General features: G+C 37.3%; 1 protein-coding gene across 1 annotated transcript; it reads right to left on the bottom strand.

Moving 5' to 3' along the window:
- Positions 1–2,891: 2,891 nt before the first annotated feature.
- On the bottom strand, positions 2,892–4,647 carry LOC104121327 (acyltransferase Pun1-like). Its single transcript, XM_009633292.4, has one exon. The coding sequence runs from the start codon at positions 4,400–4,402 to the stop codon at positions 3,041–3,043; it is 1,362 nt and encodes a 453-aa protein (XP_009631587.1). The 5' UTR covers positions 4,403–4,647; the 3' UTR covers positions 2,892–3,040.
- Between the last annotated feature and the right edge of the window lie 12,117 nt (positions 4,648–16,764).

Raw genomic sequence — 16,764 nt, 5'->3', positions numbered from 1 at the left:
TTAATTATTTTGATCCTAACACTCCGATGATGGTTGTAACGACCCGCCCGGTTGTTTTGAATATTTTAGCTCTGATCCCCTATTTATTTCTTCCTCTATGTTGTGTTATAGTTACGTGACTTTCCTAGGGTGTTTGGTTTTGGTTTCGAGTGAGTTTCAGAGTGAAATAGGACATATAGTCCCCAAGTTGTAGCTTTAAATTGAAAGTGTTGACCGTAGTTTGACTTTTGTGTAGACGACTCCGCAATAGAGTTTTGACGGTTTTAATAGCTCCATATGGTGATTTTGGACTTAGGAGCGCATCCGGATGTTGATTTGGAGGTCCGTAGGTCGTTTCGACTTGAATTGGCGAAGGTTAGAAAATTGAAGGTTTGGAAGGTTGGAAAGTTTGACCGGGAGTTGACTTTATTGATATTGGGGGGATTCCGATTTCGGAAGTTGGAATATGTCTGTCATGTCCTTTATGACTTGTGTGCAAAATTTAAAGTCAATCGGAGTTGTTTTGGTGAGAATCAACATTAGGTTTTGAATTCGAAAGTTCATAGTTTCAATAGGCTTCAATTGGATTGTGATTCATAAATTTGATGTTGTTTGATGTGATTTTTGGCCTCGATTAGGTCCGTTATGTGTTTTAGAACTTGTTGGTAAATTTGGACGGGGGCTCGGGGGCCCCGGGTGAGATTCGGGTTGAAACCGGAACAAGTTTGGACTTGTAAAATTGCTGAATCGGAGTTGTTGGACTCGTTATCGAATGAGTGTTAGGATTTTGTAATTTTTGTCAGGTTTCGAGACGCAAGTCCGGGTTTACTTTTTGAGTTGACTTTTTATTTATTTATAAAGATCATAACTTTATTGTTCGTAATAGTTTCCTATAGCTTATATTTATGATATGAAATTGTTTTGGCTAGATTCGAGCCTTTCAGAGTTGGATAATTGAGGGAAAGGCTTACTAGTGGATTGAGTTAGCGTGTTTGAGGTAAGTGTCTTGCCTAACTTTGTGTGAGGAAATTACTCCTTAAGATTGGTCTTGGTTTGTGATAATTGTGATATGTGAAAGCCGTGTACGCAAGGTGACGAGTGTGTACACGAGCTAAATGTAGAAATTTACTGGTTTTAGCTATGTAGATCCTTTCATGCCTTAATTGAGTTACCTTAACATGTTATATTCATCATCATTAGTCTATTTCCACATGCTCTACTTGTCTTATCTCTTATTTGTTAATTGCCTTTACATGTTTAGTTGAAATATTGTTTACTCTATTCCTTATTTATTATTTAACCATTGAGTTCTTCACTTGAAGTTGTTATTTTTGGAATATCTTATCGTTTAAATTGGTATTGAGTTATAAAGGCCGTGATTTACATTGAGGCAAAGTTGTAAAGTTATGAAATACTATTCTTGTTGAGTTACTCACTTTCAGTTGTTATTGTTGATACACTTATGCATATTGTGGTTGAGCCATGTGCTATTTATTGTGAAAACACCATTATTATTAATTTCTTTGGCAAGTTGTGATATTGGCACTGAAGGTACGATTTGTGATACGTTGTGATATTGATACGCATGCGGTGGTATAAGACTTTGGGGTTGAAGCGCATGCAATGAGATAAGGTGGGCTTGATACGCGTTGCTAGTAGGGGAATTACTAGAAGTTACGCGGTGTGATAAGGTGGGCTAAAACGCGGGAAGCTATTTCGAAAAAAATATTTTTTTAAAAACTAAATGCAAGGCTATCGTGGTGATATAAGGAAAGATTTGTGAATTGTTTTGTGATTTGAGACTACGAGGCAGTACCTCAGTAGTGATTCTGGTTGATACTTTTCTATTACTTTACTTGTGTTTTATTGCTTTGTTCCGTGTCATAGCATTCCTTATTTTCTTCTATGATGCATTAATTGCCTTAGTTCAGTGTAGCTATTCTCGGTGTATTTATTTATTGTCTCATTTCTATTGTTATTACTATTATATTATTATATACCTGCTCATTTTCTTATTTATTCCAGTAGGGTCTTGACCTGACCTCGTCACTACTCTACCGAGGTTAGACTTGTCACTTATTGGGTACCGGTGTGATGTACTCATGCTACGCTTCTGCACATCTTTTTGTGCAGATCCAGGTACCTCCTACCAGTCCAGGTATCAATGAGGCGATCCAGTTTCAGAGACTTCAACGTATACCTGTTGGCGTTCGCAGGCCTCGGAGTGACTTTCTATCTAGTTTATTTCCATTCTTATCCTTCTATAGTCACAGATATATAGGGATGTTGAGTACCATCTTATAGAGCTTGTGACTTGTATTTCACCAGATTATGGGGAATTGTTATGTTGAGTTGCGGAATTTTCTTTATATTAGTTGTTGAGTTATTGAGACTTTAATCATTATTTCAGTTATTTCTGCATGAATGTTAGGCTTACCTAGTCTTAGAGAATATGTGTCATTACGACATTCTACCGAGGAAAATTGAGATCGTGACAATGGTACACAATAACATCATTATTCTGATTTTTTTTATTTCTGCAGCAAATGAATATAATCGCGTACTACTTTACTCTATTTTCAGGATATCGTGGAGGAAAAGGCTAAGCACTCTGATAATTGTATTATTGTAACTCCTCTCCCTCAACAACAATCTGCACATTTAAAAAGGAACATATACAGCTACTGAATTCAAGCTACTTTTGGTATTTAGCATGGATGCAATGGCAACCATTTACTTCTTGTCCTAAATTATGTTTACGTTGTATTACTTGTAAGCACTGTCACCAAATTAAACATATAAGCGTCATCTTTTAGAAAAGTTTTACGAAAATGTCGGATAACACCCTTTACTGAGGGTGTCTCCGCTACTTCATGGATGAAACAGAGTAGCTAACATTTTTGCACCCAAAAAAAAAAAACTTTGTCTTCTTTATTCAATTCCTCTTACTAAGAAAACAAAGGTTTCGTACCATCATAAGAGTACTCAACATCAAAACGAAAGGACTTCCAATAACTTAGTAGGAAGCAAAACAAACACACAGAAAATATATGTAAACTTTCTAACAACTTGGAACTAAAGAAGCAAATTCAAGAAGCTCAGGGTCACGTTCGAATACAGACATATCTTGTTCACTGAGTGTCACAAATGCATCCAGTCCTCCACTTTGATTACCCATCAATATAGCCAACTTGTTATTTAGACCATTTGCTATACTCACCTTTGTAGGCTTTCCCCATCCAAAATCGATTTCGTGAAGTGCAAATTTCACTAAGCTAGTAATCTGATACGCATTAGGCCCATTGTCATGATATTCCTGTTTCGAATTAGCTAGCTCGAGCAATAACGCCACAAATATGTTGTCTCTGTTGTAAGCTAGCTCTTTTGATTTCCTCATTTCACTGACTAATTTTGATATTGTCATACTTTGTTCATTGGTTATTGACGTTGGACAGATAGTAAGAAGATTTCCAATAGCATTTGGAGGCAAACCAATTTGTGCTCGCAAATCAACTGCTTGAACCATTGATGATGGTTGGAAAAACCCTGAGTTTGCCTTTGCTGCTGCAACAGCACGTTTAAAGATAAGTGCACTCACAACTTCTGTACGTGTCGGATTTTGCACCTCTGATTCAGCAGCAACCCTGTTCTTAAGGTGAAGTAATTTTTCGTTAGAGAAAATGTACCTTCTTTGAACACAATCATGTTTGTTTGACATGAATAGCGGGGAAAGAAAAGGACCACTTGATGGTGGAGGAAAAATAGATTGTTCAACATAGTGAAGAGATGGTTTTGAAAAATTTGGATCGCGAGTTATCTCAGACCAATCGCGAAAAAGATTGTACCCACTGCATCCATCACCAATCTTGTGAGATATACACATACTGATTGCTATTCCTCCACAATTAAAATAGCTGAGCTGAACAGCAACTAGTCCGCGATCTGCACTATTCGACCAAGGTAATCCTTGAGGAAATAGCAAATCTTCAGTAGCTGAATTGTGCCAGTTAAGAGTTTGTGATATTGGGCAACTGATTTGAGCTTCAACGAATTCGGCCCCCGTGTCATTACAATCAACCACATTATTATCCTTAAGCCTTCCGGCATATGGATAATAAGTGGACAAGATTTTCGATAAAGATTCCTCAAGAAGATGAGATATTTGAGTAGGATTATTGTTCTTTGAAATAGCATCTAGTTGTTGTTTGGTGTAGAAAAGGGAAAATGGAATGTAAGAGTTGCTGAAAGCTTGATCAATAAGAGAAAGTCTGTGCCATCTTTTAGTATGAGGAGTTGGAGAAGAAGGTTTAATGAGCTTCTCAGAAATTATGGATACAAGTGGGAGAGAAATGGTGGTGGCAGAGAAGGGCTTGTTGATATTTTCTGGAGTAGTTCCTATAGGTGATTGATCAATTGAGGCCATTTTCCTATCTCTGTTTGCTTGAATACTTTGACTATTGGAAGGAAATGTTTCTTTTTGCTCTATAACTACCTTTCTGGTTTAGCATATTTATAGCCAGCAACCTTCAACAAGAGTCGGATGTTTTCACTTTTGAAGATTCGTTATTGGTGTGCTAACAATAGAACACCTGATCAATTAAGTGGAAGATATGCGGATGAAAACTGGGAGAGACCAAAGTTCAAATACTATCTAACATCACCAGGTAATTTCTTCATATCTTGTCTTAATTTTAATGGCAAAAGTTATTGGGGGTATTTGTGCTTGTTAGAGAGCCGATACCTAATAACACAATCTAACTCGAACACCACCATAAAAATAAAAAAAAATAAAATTAAGTGAATGACCTTTGTTTGAAAATGGTACAAAATAATCAGTTACAATATGAATAGAAAAAATGACCTTACAAAGATCTGCTATACTCACTCTGTTTCAATTTATATGAACTAATTTGACTAGTTACAGAAATTTTAAGAAAAAAGAAAAGGCTTTTAAACTTGTGATGTAAAATGAGACATATATCTTTTGCATGATATTAAATCATTACACAAAGGTAAATTTTTTTCAAATATGAAAAGTGATCATTCTTTTTTGCACAAATTAAAAAGAAAATAAGTTTACGTAAATTAAAACGGTTTGGGTATATTTTACTAATTTCCTAAGTCTTAATATAATTGTTCTCCCGTGAAATGGGCCATACAATTAATGTAACAACCATAAGACGGCCGAAATCGATCGTTGCTGACTATAGTTTTCTCTATCGGTACGCCAAAGGACTACAATTTTCTCTATTGTTAAGCTAGCTAAAAGGGCCTCTTACATATTTTAAGTATCATGACACGATATCTCCCTGTTTTATCATATTTTTAAGTAGTACAGTTCAATAATTTCGCGTTTACTTTTTAGCCATAAAATTGACTATGGTTAAAATATTATCCCATATTAAGTAGCTATATAGGGAATATTAGTTCGAAACTTGAATTAGAGACTGGATTAGACAATATGCGCTAAACTGTAAGGCATTTTCTTTTTGTTTCAAATATTTTATCCAGAAACTCAACCAAGAAATGTATGGACAGATAAGGTGGACTATTTCCAGAAACTTAAACAGAAAGTAATAAATTATATACTGTCTTAACAAAATTAACTTTGAAATAAATTCTCCTAAAAGTACATACAAAAGCAACCGTGTATTTACATCCACAATTGTTTCTAAATTCATTTTTAGAACCAAACCTGATACAGAATCCAAATACACAACGTTAAACTCATTTGCTTGTTTATCTATTTATTCTTTTTTTTTTTCTCTCGATGTGCTCTTGTTGCTGCAGATTTAGGCACATGGTTCCATATTTGTGCTTACTTCAATAGGTTTAAGAATTTCTTGCGTGACGGTGTGTTGTTGACTTCATCAGTTCATAGATTATCTGGTTATATTCAAGCTTGATTTATTTCTTAGATATTGTCATTTAATTAATGGAAATTATGGAATAGACTGAATGCAAAAATTTGAGTGACAAAATAAAAGAGTAAAGACAATTTCTACACATGTTTCTAGAAATGTATGACGACCCTGATAGGTCGTTTTGAGTACTAGCATTTATTTATGTGTTTTGAGACCTCTCATACCTTCTTATGATGTTATATGACTTGCGTGTGTGGTCCGTGTCATTTTTCAGAAAGTTTTTATGTGAAATTTAGAAGGAAAAAAAATGATTTTTGGCTTTAAAACCCATAAGAGTTGACCACGGTCAACGTTCTTAGTAAACGATCTCGGATCGGTGTTTTGACAATTCCAATAGATTCGTATAATGTTTTTGAACTTGTACGCATGTTTGGTTGGGGTCCCGGAAGACCCGAGGGCGTTTCCGCGCGTTATGTGGTTGGAAAATGAGTTTTAAACTTTGAAAATCTTGAGTTTTAATAATCCATTCTTGATATTTGATGTTAATTTGATGATTTGAGCTAGCGAACAAGTTTGTATGATGTTATTACACTTGTATGAATGTTTGGATTAGAGCTCGGGGGGACTCGGGTATGTTTCGGATTAATTTCATACCATTTTTTACCTTGTAGAATTAGCTGATTTTCTGGTGCATCATAGTGCTTCACGATCGCGGAGCTACTACCGCGATCACGAAGGGGAAACATGGAACTGGGGCAGGTTGTTCTATGCGAAAGTGAGCAAAGTCTCGCGAACACGAAGGCTTGGGGGGGGGAGGGGGGAAGGACCTTCGCGAACGCGGCAGGCCTCAAACGAACGTGGATTGGGGATGTCTGAGGAGGGCAGATGGTTCTTCATCGCGAATGCAACCTACTGGATGCGAACGCGAAGGCTTAGCTGGGGTAATGCCTTCGCAAACGCGATGAGGACCTCTCGATCGCGAAGGCGAATTGGCCTGTGTAATTTGCGAACGCGACAAGTGCTCTGTGAACTTAAAGAGCACCCGACACCCAGTTAAATAAAAGCTGAAAAATCGGGATTTCATTATCTTTCACCTCTTTTGAAACCTAGAGAACGAAATGGAGAGGTTTTTGAAGAGATTTGCATCCCAACTTCATTGGTTAGTGCTTTTCAACTAGTTAGCGGTCCCGAATTCAAGCTGATTCTATTTCGACTCTTCCTCAGAGAAAGACGGATGTATTTCTACAAACACCCATTGATTTTTTAATCTTAAATTTAGTAGCTTCAAAGTAGAAATTTGGAGTTTTGGGTAGAATTTAGAAAATTGATAATATTGAGATTTAGACCTCGAATTGAGGTCGAATTTTGAAACAAATCACGTTTTAGGGCTCTGAGATGAATGGGTAATCGATATTTGGTCAAAATCTCAGATTTTTTACCAAGCAAAACTGGGATTGACTTTTTTGACTTTTCTAATTTCATTAAAGATTAATTATTTTTCACTCGTGGGTAGTTTCTAAAGCTTGTTTCGAATTGTTTGAACTATATTTGGCTAGATTCGATTGGTTTGGAGGCTTTTTCTAAATGGAAAGCCATATTTGATTATTGATTTGACTCCGGAAAGAGGTAAGTATCGTGATTAACTTTGACTTGAGGGAATTAGAACTTGTTTGGTCTATTGTCTACGTGAATTATGTATGAGGCCAGCGTATATGCTAGGTGACGAGTGTATACGCGATGTCATGGGTTAAAGCATGCCGGTGGAATTTGTATTGTTGTATCATGTTGTTTTATTTACTATGCTTTCCATGCCTTAGATAGATTGATTATTCTTGGCTATTCGCTTTCGAGTTTATTACTTATGTTGAATTTGTTGTGATATTGAAAGTTGAGTTTTCTTATTTTAACACTATTGTTGAGGTTGAAATTTGCTTCCCATATTGCTTGATACTTTAGGTTGTTATTGTTGCTTGGTGAGGAAGAGTAAAAAGTACGAAAGGTGTTACCGTACATCATTTGCATACTGATATCATTGATAGAGTAAACGTGCAGATAAAGCACGACAGCGATGCCATGCACATGCTTATTTATCATGAGAGGTTAAAGCACGAAGGGTGATGCCGTGCATATGCATTTTTATTATGATCACGTGAGAATGAGAGCAAAATCACGAAGGGTGATGCCGTGTATTTACATTTATATTATATGGTGAGGATGATAGTAAAGCAATAGGGTGATGCTGTGCGAGTTTATTGATTTCTTTGTTCTTCTTGATATTTAGTAATATGAAGTTTGACTTGGTGATTTTGTTGCCCATTTTTGGAAAGAGGTTACTTCATGATTCATTAATTATTGTTTCTGTCTATATATATATATATAACTGTAATGGTTTATTGTAGGTGTCTTATCTTAGCCTCGTCACTACCTCGTCGAGGTTAGGCTCGACTCTTACAGAGTACATTGGGTCGGTTGTGCTCATACTGTACTTCTGCACTTCTTGTGCAGATCATGACATCGGTACCAGTGGATCATCAAGAGGTCCTTAGCAAATACTGCACTGGTGATTCGAGGTAGAATTGCATCCCGTCCGCAGGCATTGAGTCATTATTTTACCTCTATTGTATTGTTTCCACTTTATACAGACAGTGTAGCATTTCTTTCAAAACCTTGTATTTCGTTGGATCTAGAAACTCATGTACTTGTAACACCAATTCTTGGGGTGTCTTACGCTAGTTATTGGTTTCCCAGAGGGTAAGTTCCAATGGGGTTCCAAGATCTCCTTACCAGTTATAAACCAGAGATTTTCACTCTTTAGAACTTTATTATGTATTGCAGAGCTGTTTATATATTATGTTGTTGATCACTTGTCAAATATCTAATGTTTTACTTTTTGTATTATCTGTTGTGTTGGCTTGCCTAGCAAGCGGCGTTAGGCGCCATCACGACCCTAAATGGTTAGGATTTTAGGCCGTGACAAGTTGGTATCAGAGCCTAGGTTGCCTAGGACTCACGAGTCATAAGCAAGTTTAATAGAGTATTGAGGATCGGTACAGAGACGTTTGTACTTATCTTCTAGAGGCTAGAGGGCTTTAGGAAATTTCACTTTCTTTATTTCTGTATCATGCAATTTTATTCTATCTTTGATTTTGAATCATTCTATTCTTATTCTCTCACAGATGGTGAGGACACGTACTACATCAGTAGCTGATTAGGAGCTGGAGCCCTAGGTTACAAGCACTACCAGGGGTAGAGACCAGGGCCGAGGTAGAGGCAGAGGCAGAGGGAGAGGCAAAGCTTAGCCTAAAACATGTGCAACAACACCTATTGTAGAGCCTCAGATCGAGTTGGAGGAGGAGATCCCTATTCTGCCTGCACCAGTTGGACCAGCTCAGATCCCAGAGGGGTTCATTGCTACCCCCGTGCTTAGAGATTCTCTAGTCCACCTGGTGGACCTTATCGAGAGTATGGCCCAAGCCGGTGTGTTCCCTTAGTGCAGTAAATGAAGACTGAACTGGAACATCACGAGTGCGCTGATAAGCTGAAGATACTGGCTTACTAGGATAGCCTCTCCCAGAATGATCACTACCTCCAGACGGGGTTAAGTCCAAAATGACATCACAAACCTATTCCAACTCCTAGAATAATAATCCGAACCCGATAACATCTAAGTCAACTCCCGGTCAAACCTATGAACCTTTCAAACCTTAAATTTTTTTAACTTTTGCCAAATAGAGCCAAATCAACCTAGGAACCCCCAAATCTAAATCCGAACATACTCCTAAGTTTAAAATTATCATACGAACCTATTTGAACAATCAAAATACCATTCCGAGGTCATTTTCACAAAAGTCAAATCTCAGCCAACTTTTACAACTTAAACATTCATAAACGATACTAAGTGTTCCAAACCATTCTCGAACCCAAAGCCAAACCAATCATCTCCGCTAGTCATAAAATAACAAACAAATATATGAAAAATATCAAATAGGTGAACCGGGCTAAAATACTCAAAACAACCGGTCGGATCGTTGCAGAGGCTTCCCTAAACGGGACCTAAGAGTCAGACTCAAACAAGCTATGTCCTCTCCCACTCTACATTGTTTGCTTCTTGATAATCACCTTATGTATGCTTGATTGCAATGTGCCCCTACCTCTGCCTCTATCTTGTCCTCCTCTACCTTTGGAAGTTTCAACTTTTCCTCTTGATCGTACCATTTTTTGTTAAAGCACAAAGATAGTTGTCAGTATCCTATGCATCATTAACATGTGGGAAAAGGCAATTATAAGTCATATTGATTGATGGATAAGCATAGGAGAAGATGGGAAGCTTATATGAAATAAGCAGGGAATAGTCTAGCTTTGCGGTCTGCAATTTAGAGCAACGGTCCGCAAAAGAAGAAATGTGGTCCACACAATTTTAGTTGTAGTCTGCACGTTTTTTTGTTGCCTCAGGTCTCAAAAATATGTCTCTGATAGTACGGATTTGCCTTTGCAGCTGCAAAATATATCAGCGGTTCGCACTATAGAAGTGCGGTCCGCACTTGGGTTGGTGTACTCAGGTCTCAGAGAAAATGTTCTCTGATGAGCAGCGCAGACCTCTCTTTGCTACCTGTGGCATGCAAAATTACATTGCGGTCCACACAATTCAGACGCTCAAATAGCTGACTCAGTCAGTCATTGCGGACCGCAAAAGTTAAGTGTGGTCCATACAAAAACGATGCACATGGCAAAATCTTAAGACAAATCGGTCGAAGTTAAACACAATTTAACATAAGCAGTTGAATCCATTGGGGAACAAACAATCACACATATTTTTAGTGTAATTCCATCCTAGTCCCACTCTAAAATAAGTGATCATGTTGTCACAGATCCCTCACGCTATTTTAACACACAATGAATGTAGAAAGAAGAAGTTTAAAAAAAAAAACTAAAAATGAATAACATAAAGTAGAAAAGGATTGATGTATGCTAATAAGATTGTGTTAATAACACCCAAAGAGATTGAATGTGAGTGGTTGGTTAGCGTGCAAGAGTGAGTGCAATTGATTCCACAGAAGAAGTGCGTTAGGGATAGGAAAAACAGTGAAAAGTGTAAAACGTTGACCTAACCCCCTTTTATACTTACTGGTGGGTTCGAGGAAAGTGAGAGAGTGCGGCCACAAAATTGGAATTGCAGTCCGCACTCGGTTACTTGGGCAGATCATGTTCGTGAAGTTGTGACACTTCTTGAAATGTGGCCGCAACGGTGCCATACTTGATTCTATGCGTTCTCTAAAGCTAACATGTGCTGCCGTAATTAAGTTTTGTGCGACCGCAAAATGATTCGCACAACTTCATACCTCCGTTTGTGTGGTCTGCACTGAAAATCTGCGGCCTCAAGTTCGATTGTGCCGTCCTCAACCAAAGTTTTGTGGTTGCTCTAACAATTTAAAGCCTTTTCCTTGCTGTGGTTGCTCTAACAATTTAAAGCCTTTTCCTTGCCATGTCACAACACCTAACACCGGTTAATGTACACACATCAAATCTTATCAAAACAAGAAAACAACTTCTACACTAAGAAATTAAGAAAATGAAAAAGGAAAAGGGCTTGGGTTGCCTCCAAAGAAACGCCTTATTTAACGTCGTTACACAATGCAATGTCATAGCACTAGCATGTGAAGTAAAGAACCACCACCACATGGCTCTCACCAACTTTTCCCAAGTAATCTTCACTTGATTGCTATTGACTCAAAATATTTCATCCTTCTTATTCTTCAAGTCCAATGCACCAAATGGAATCACACTAACAACTTCAAATGGACCATTCCACTACATTTAAAGCTTTTCGGGAAACATCCTCAATCTTGAATTAAACAATAATACCAGATCACCGGCCTTGAACTCCTTGTTCCAAATATATTTATCATGAAAATATTTTATCTTTTTTTTGTACAAGGATGAACGTTCATATGCATGATACCGAAATTCATCAAACTCATTCAAATGTGCAATCTATAAGTTAACGGCTATATCTTAATCAAGATTTAACTTCTTTAAGGTCCACATTGCCTTGTGCTCCAATTCCACCAGAAGATGACAAGCTTTGCCGAACACCAAGTCGTTCTATATACCCAAAGAGCATCATCTAGCTTCTTGAACCTATCTGACCAATTAACATTGACCGTCTTCGCCAAGATACACTTTATCCCCCGGTTGGATACTTTCACTTGAACACTTACTTACGGATGATAAGGGGTTGTCACCTTGTAAGTGACACCATATTTTCCAAGCAAAGTGTCAAAGACTTATTGCAAAAATGCGACACACCATCACTTATGATTGATCTAGGAGTCCCAAATCTTGTTAATATGTTCTTTTTAAAGAAAGACACTATACTTCTAGCTTCATTGTTAGGTAAAGAGATTGCTTCCACCATCTTAGACACATAATCCACTGTAACAAAAATATAGTGTTACCAAAGAAACTAACGAATGGGACCATGAAATTAATACCTCAAACATCAAATATGTCAATCTCTAAGATAGTTGTAAGGGTCATTTCATGTTTCTTTGAAATACCACCTTCTTGTTGATATTAATCATACCTTTTTACTAGATCACTTGCATCTTTGTAAAGAGTAGGACAATAGAAATAACAACTTAGGACCTTTGACACCGTACTTGATCCCCCATGTGACCACCATAAGGTGGAAAATGACAAGCCATGAGGTTGTTGCTTTGTTCCTCATATGGCACACATCTCTAAATCACTCCATCCATGCAAATCTGGAAAAGATATTGCAAGGCCCCATAAAAATTCGTCAAGGAGTTTAGGTCTTACAATGCCAAAGTCAAGCAAATGTATTTGGAAGATTGTATATAGTTTTTGCAGTGAGCTTGCTCACCATCGTACAGATTTATGGATTGTGCAATGTATCATGAAGTGGGTAGGAAAATTAGCAGAAAAGGGCGATTATGCAATCAATTATATGGACCACGAATCGGTTCCACTGATCGAAAAACCATCGTGGATCACAACAGAAGCAACTTAATTTTGAGGGTCATTTTGCGGTGGGTTATGCGGACCGTGTATCCATTGTGAAATCAACATGGGAACTTTTGAAGGAGACTTTGCGGTCCAATATGTAGATTGCAGAACCATTCCATGGACTGCGGATCCACCGCATACTTGTCAAGATCTAACTCAATTCTGGGATACCATTTTGCGGTCCATGAACTCGCGGATTTGACTCGGAGGTTTTTTTTGGAAATTTCCTAACATGGATCTATTTTGAAATAAGGCCTTAAGGTGTTATTTTTAGAGGGGAACCAGATTATTTTTAAGAGAGGGAATTAATTTAGAGAGAGAGGGAGGAGAAGCTCCAAGCATACTACTCTTCAATTCTTGCTCAAATATTAAAAATTCAGGGAAGAAACTCACAAGGTCTTTAACTATACGGGTAAGACTTCATCCCTAGCTCATATGCAAAGTTCTATAATGAGTTTAGGTAGGATTTATTGTATTAGGGGCTTATGGATGGTGATTGGAAATTATAAGCCCTAAAACTTAAAAATAGGATGGATGTGAAGAATGGGAGATGCGATTCTTGAGTTTGGGATAGATGGTTGGGCATGCATGTGCAATGGAGGTAGTTGGGTGTCTTAGAACTATGGTGGATGAATTGTTAACTTGGGAATTGGTTGTGGGGGTGAAGGAATCTCATTGTAGGGAGTTGTAATTAAGTATGCACACTATGTGTTTGATGAAATTCTTATATGGTCTAGTCTATGAACATCCTTCTAATAATGGTTCAATTTAATTATGTCGCTATAGATGGAAGTGTTTTGAGTAACGGAACTTCCTAGGGATCCTAAGGAAAGCTTAATTAAGGTATGTTGGCTAAAATCCCCTCCATAGAATCAGATTCCATTAACTCCTCATGATTTCCAAGCATGGTTGCCCAATGTTTCAATTCCCATCGTGATGCCTATATATTCAAGTATTGTTCAAATTGTCATCCCTAAGCTCTCTTTTGAAGAATAATTCAAATGTGATTGATTTATCTAATATCTATTAATTCATTTCATGTTTCAATTAAATTGTTATACTCTCCTTTTGAAAACATTTCAAGTGTTTTAAGCTCTTATATATTCATGCATTGCACTTATGATTCTCCAATGTTCTAAATTAGAGTTGTCAATATGGGCCGGGCCGGGTTAGCCCAGCCCAGCCCAGCCTATATGGGTTTTAACAATTGATGGGCTGGGCTGGGCTACCATTTTGATGAGCCTTATAATGGTCAGTCCAACCCAGCCCTATGTGGGCCGCGAGCCCTCACAGGCCGGCTCATAATTTTTAAAAATATAATTTTATGTTTTTTCTTTAAGCTCAAAAGATAAATATTTAAAAGTTATAAATATCTTATTGGAAAAATTTTGCGAAACTTAATAACTTTTTATATTGTTCGAATATATCACAATAAATACTAAAAAAGTAAAAGACAATATTATAGATCATTCGCTAAAAGTCAAAATTTAAAACAAACTATTCAAGAGAATGTCCATGACACTTATGGGATATCCAATATTGTCTTTTACTTTTTTAGTAAAACAAATTATTCAAGAGAATGTCCATGACACTTATGGGATATCCAATACCTTATCTTCATCAAACACATTGGAATCCGCTTGAGACAAGGTTGTCTTAACATTATTACTTTTATATACATCTACAATTCATATATAATATTAATTAGTTAATTATTAAGAATAATTAAATTTTAAAACTAATAATATTCAAATTCACATAAAAAAATATTGCCAGTTTGAATATGGGAAAAGCCGTGCAACCAATTTCGAGTAGTAACAAGTGTTTGGACATTTTCATGATGGATGCAACTTCTGTACTTTGTCAGAACATGCCCACCAATGCTAAATGTTAATTCCAAAGCTACAATGATAATAGAAATACTAAGTACATCACGCGTCATCACTGAAAGATAGGGATATTTTCTAGAATGGTCCTTCCAATACATGACTACATCCATCTCTTGGAGCTTCTCAAGATCAAGCTTTGGTTCTTCTAAGTAAAGATCCAATTCTGACTTTCCATCGCTAGAGGCAGTATACTTTTTGTATTTTATATATTTTAAATAATTATTTTTATTAGGCCCACGGGCCACGGGCTTACTCGGGCCAGCCTAGCCCATCTTCAGTCAAGCCTCACGGGCCACGGGCTTACTCGGGCCAGGCTTAAAAGTCTCATATTTAAATGGGCTAAAAAACTCTAGCCCAACCCTGCTAAATCATGGGCTGGCCCAACTGAAAGAAAGTAAATGCCTTTAATGTGCTATGATGACTCATGGCAAGAAAGTAAGTGAAAGCATGAAATTGAAAAGTGTCGATTTGCCAATACGAGAATGATGATATATTGTTTGTCCCAACTGACAATGAAAATAAAAGGCTTTTAGGAAGCGATTTATATATGAAATGTTTTGGGAATATTGTTATGTAACCGAGACGATATATGTTGAACAACCTATACCTGATACTACACGTGCCGATGTAGGAGTCGATTGGACAAGTCCTTATCGCACCATTATGAGATTATGCCCCAATATCGGGATTATGTATTGTATTTCTAGCATAGCCACGCCTATCCACATGACATTGTGGTGAGACGACTTAGCCAATGGGCCGATATCAGACGCCATACCGCGCACATAGTGGTTATATATGTATATTGTTATGTCGGTAACTAATGATCTCCCAACCAAACTGATAAAGCTCATTTGATGTTTTTATTTATGTTGCACCTCTTGATCATGTATTTAACTTAGCATTTTAAATATTGTTGATTCCTATTACTACTTTCATGTATCTCTTCTCTTATGTTGATATTTGTTTTTCATGTGAGGGTACTTAGCTTTACATACTAGTACTATTCCATATGTACTAACGTCCTTTTCGTCGGGGACGCTGCATTTTTAATGGATGCAGGTGGTACCTCAGTAGGTGGTGTTGATTCTTGATAGGAGCGTGCCCTCTATCGCAGAGGAGTTTGGTGAGACCTACTTCATATCGAGGCCTTATGCTGTATTGACTTTTGTATATCATTTTGAGTTATAGTCGGGGCCTTATCAATAAAATTTTCATACTTTTCTTATGTCCATTTAGAGGCTCCGTAGACATACAATGGGTTATGTTAGAATGAAGGGAACTATAAAATGCTATTTTGTAATTGCTCCCACTTGTATACCAAGGATTTGTAACTATTTTTTCATCTACCAATGAAACTTCCTAATTAATGTAAAATCGGTGTTGTACATTTTTATCCCCTCAATTGACTATCTCTTGTTGTTCTTGAATCATTCATGAGAAAGGTTGGGTAGTAGGCATCAACTAGGCTTGCTTTACTGGGATATCTAGATTGAGCGCCGCTCCCGCTCCCCAAGGTTGAGCCATGAAAAATATGTTTCATCCCAATAGTATTCCTTGTAATCCCTCTCGATCTTCTGCCTTTGGTTTGAAGTGAACTCTTTCGAAAAGATACCACTAGCAATAAAATTAGCCAAATTCGTAAATTATGGTACCTCTTTCATGGAAAGTTCCAAAAGTTTCTCATCGGGAAAGGAGTCATTGATCTTAAGGCCATCATGTGGCCTCCCCTCCTCCTCCAAATGAGATAAGTGGTCATCCACTTGGTTCACTCCCCTTCTTTCTTGGATCTCAATATCAAAATCTTGCAATAGAAGCATCCATCTCATCAACCGAGCTTTGGATTCCAAGATATCGAAGTTCCGCATGATCCGTGTGCACAATGACCTTGGCACCCATCAAATAAGGATGGACTTCTCAATAGAAAACACAATGGCAAGTAATTCCTTTTTTGTAACGGTGTAGCTGACTTGGTCACTATTCATACTCTTACTAGCATAGTAGAC

This window comes from Nicotiana tomentosiformis, chromosome 5, assembly GCF_000390325.3.
Source record: "Nicotiana tomentosiformis chromosome 5, ASM39032v3, whole genome shotgun sequence".
Classification (NCBI taxonomy): Eukaryota; Viridiplantae; Streptophyta; class Magnoliopsida; order Solanales; family Solanaceae; genus Nicotiana; species Nicotiana tomentosiformis.
Note: the sequence above shows the minus strand (reverse complement) of the source record. Positions and strands in the feature narration are given on the sequence as shown.

What these genes read in the sequence shown, in the direction of transcription:
- LOC104121327 (XM_009633292.4), bottom strand. Translation starts at nt 4,402, where the DNA reads ATGGCCTCAATTGATCAATCACCTATAGGAACTACTCCAGAAAATATC.